This window comes from Volvox carteri (assembly GCF_000143455.1).
Source record: "Volvox carteri f. nagariensis unplaced genomic scaffold VOLCAscaffold_433, whole genome shotgun sequence".
Lineage (NCBI taxonomy): Eukaryota > Viridiplantae > Chlorophyta > Chlorophyceae > Chlamydomonadales > Volvocaceae > Volvox > Volvox carteri.
Genome location: NW_003307960.1, coordinates 1 through 2,950, shown reverse-complemented (window position 1 = coordinate 2,950; position 2,950 = coordinate 1). Strand labels below are relative to the sequence as shown.

Here is a 2,950-nt window from a genome sequence, read left to right as displayed (position 1 = left end):
TGGCATATGTAATCCTGTTTGTGGCCAGCCGTGTACACGCATGACGATGGATGACATATGTACACATATACATGCATACACATATGCTGTATTGCACTTTATTTGCAGTCCCTCACTTGTTTGCTTGTCTCCCTGCTGTGTGCGTGTGCCTTTGCATCTATTTGCACAGGACAGAGCACTTTAAAGTTCACTACACCATAGCATTCATTCCTTCCTGCCTGGGTGTTATTGGCATGCAACAATGCACCTAATACCCAGGACATACACTTGGACCTGCAACCAGCACACACGCGCTTCGGGCATGTGGGACAACAAATTCGAAGTAGGTATGGAGGATCGCGCACATGCATGGGGGCGTGCATGCACTAATGAAGGCAGTGAGATGCCTGTGGTTCACCGTAGAATGCTTCAAAACATGCGAGTCACTGCTGCACCAGCCGAGAATCGAACTCGGGTCTGGTCCGTGGCAAGGACCTATGCTACCACTATACCACTGGTGCTCTGTAAGACACGGAAACTGCTCGAGTCAACACCACTGCACACAACTATATCAAGAGTTACACACATGCAGACATACAATGTGCACAGAATCACGTGTTCTATATACCTAGGTATATGGGTATGCCCCTCTGGTGCCCGTAATAGGTTTGTCTGAGGGAGCACCAGTGGTGTCGTGGTTGCATATATGGGTCCTTTGCCGCAGACTAGACCACTCTGGGAAAACGGGGGTCATTTTACCCGTAATTTTGGGTCAATCCACCCGTAATTTGACAGATATTACGGGTCCGTAACACGTTACGGGTCTCGTAATTTGAGCACAAGGATACAGGTGAACATTTACGGGTGAAGACCCAGTGATTACGGGTGGATTTTACGCGGTGCTGGAGGTGAATTACGGGCGCATGTAACCAATTACACGCAGAATTACGGGTGAAGACCCAGTGATTACGGGTGGATTTTACGCGGTGCTGGAGGTGAATTACGGGCGCATGTAACCAATTACACGCAAAATTACGGGTGAAGACCCAGTGATTACGGGTGGATTTTACGCGGTGCTGGAGGTGAATTACGGGCACATGTAACCAATTACACGCGAAATTACGGGTGAAGACCCAGTGATTACGGCTGAATATTACGCGGTGCTGGAGGTGAATTACGGGCACATGTAACCAATTACACGCGAAATTACGGGTGAAGACCCAGTGATTACGGCTGAATATTACGCGGTGCTGGAGGTGAATTACGGGCACATGTAACCAATTACACGCAAAATTACGGGTGAAGACCCAGTGATTACGGGTGAATATTACGCGGTGCTGCAGGTAAATTACGGGGCATGTAACCAATTACACGTACAATTACGGGTGAAGACCCTGTTATCACGGGTTACACAGGCAGATATTACTCTGCGATGTGACACTTACTGCATGTTAAATTAACGATTGGTGAATACTGGCGCAAGCCTCAAAATGGACGCACACCCCTTGTCAAAGTAGCCTAAGTCTCAGTGTGCTGNTGGACCAAGGCGCTTTGGACTCACAACGCCAACCAGCCAGCCTGACAGCCTGATGCATTCATCTCAACCATCGTCCTTGAAAACAGCGTTCATGTCACCCCCCATACAGCAAGTGCTCGCCAAGGAGTTCTCACCACCACTTGCAGAGTTCGTGCCTACTCCTACGGATGAAACCCCCGATGCATGACATGTACCGGCACCTATTGGGATTGGTCTGTCCCATCCTGCCTGGGGCCGACCTGGTGTGTGCACCCCCAAGTGCTCATCACTGCTGCCATGTTACTGCTCACTTCCACCACTGTCGCTGCTGCCACTGCCACTGCTGCTGCTGCTAGCTTCGCTATATTTGCCCGGGTCCTCTGAGGTGGACTCCTCCCCAGCGCCAGCGGCTAGGACCTCTTCCTCACCAGCATCCGACCCACCCTCCGAGCTACCCTCCTCTGTCCGCCCCCTCCGCCCTCCCTTGCCTGCGCCGCCCTTCCCTGCACCTCTGGTGGTCCCCTTGCTTGCACCCCTGCCCCAGCCTGCGCCCTTGTTCCCCTTCTGCCGTTTATTTCCAACCTTGCGCCCCGACCTCGCACCCAGGTCGTCATCATCACCGCCACCCCGCCTGCGCTTGCCAGCTGCGCCCTTAGCTGTTCTTGGCACCTCGCTGACCCACTCCTTGAACGCATCGTAGTTGGTGGTATCCTCGTCCTGTGGTGGGGGGGGCAGCAACACCCAGTGCTTACGTTCAAGGTAAAATATCAGGGTAAGACCCAACAAGCTGCCCTGACATTGAAAGTTGACATAACCCATCAGCACCCCTCGACCTTGTTAAACATGCTCCCCAGGTTCCAAAAGGGTTACAAGGCAGCCCTGGTTGCAAGCAGTCTGCAAACGAACAAACACTCCTCACCTGAATTGCATCGTTCTCTCCAGACACCAATGCCTCCTCGGCTCCACCGCCTGTGTTGACCCGTGCCGGTGTCCCCCCCTGCGGTTGCTGCTGCTGCGACGCCTGCTGTGCGGCCGCCACCCGTGCCACCATCCACGGCATGCATGCCCATGGCAGCAGCCTCTCCGCCACCCACCGCCTCTTCGTGGTCCCCAGTGGCTGCTCTCGCTGCTGCACCATCACCGTCGTTAGCCGCAGTATCCACTGCCTCAGCTCCCACTGCGGCTGCCACAGCACCGTGGTCTGCAGTGATAGTCGACGGTCGCAGGATCTTGTCCAAGACCTTCTTCTGAAACTGCGTCATGAAGTTGCTGGTGGCGGTCGCCTTGCCAGGCGCGGGCCCGCCGATGGCCAGGCCCTCCTGGCTGATCCCGAACAGCCTTTAAAGTAATACATTGCATTCTGCTCCTTGAACATGCTAGCTGATATCATGTTACCTCCCAGCTCAAAACTAAGCGGTATCACGTTTAGGCTCTGATGTTCATAGGAATCCCCTA

General features: G+C 53.7%; 1 protein-coding gene across 1 annotated transcript; it reads right to left on the bottom strand.

Annotated features, from left to right (window-relative positions):
* Positions 1-247: 247 nt before the first annotated feature.
* VOLCADRAFT_108702 (uncharacterized protein) lies at positions 248-2,950 on the bottom strand (the record flags this gene model as incomplete). The annotated part of the gene is made up of 4 exons (XM_002959619.1): positions 2,590-2,950; positions 2,415-2,519; positions 1,924-2,212; positions 248-273 (listed from the first exon to the last, which is right to left on the bottom strand). Exons 1-4 carry the CDS (start codon positions 2,755-2,757, stop codon positions 248-250), a joined length of 588 nt encoding a protein of 195 aa, XP_002959665.1. The 5' UTR covers positions 2,758-2,950.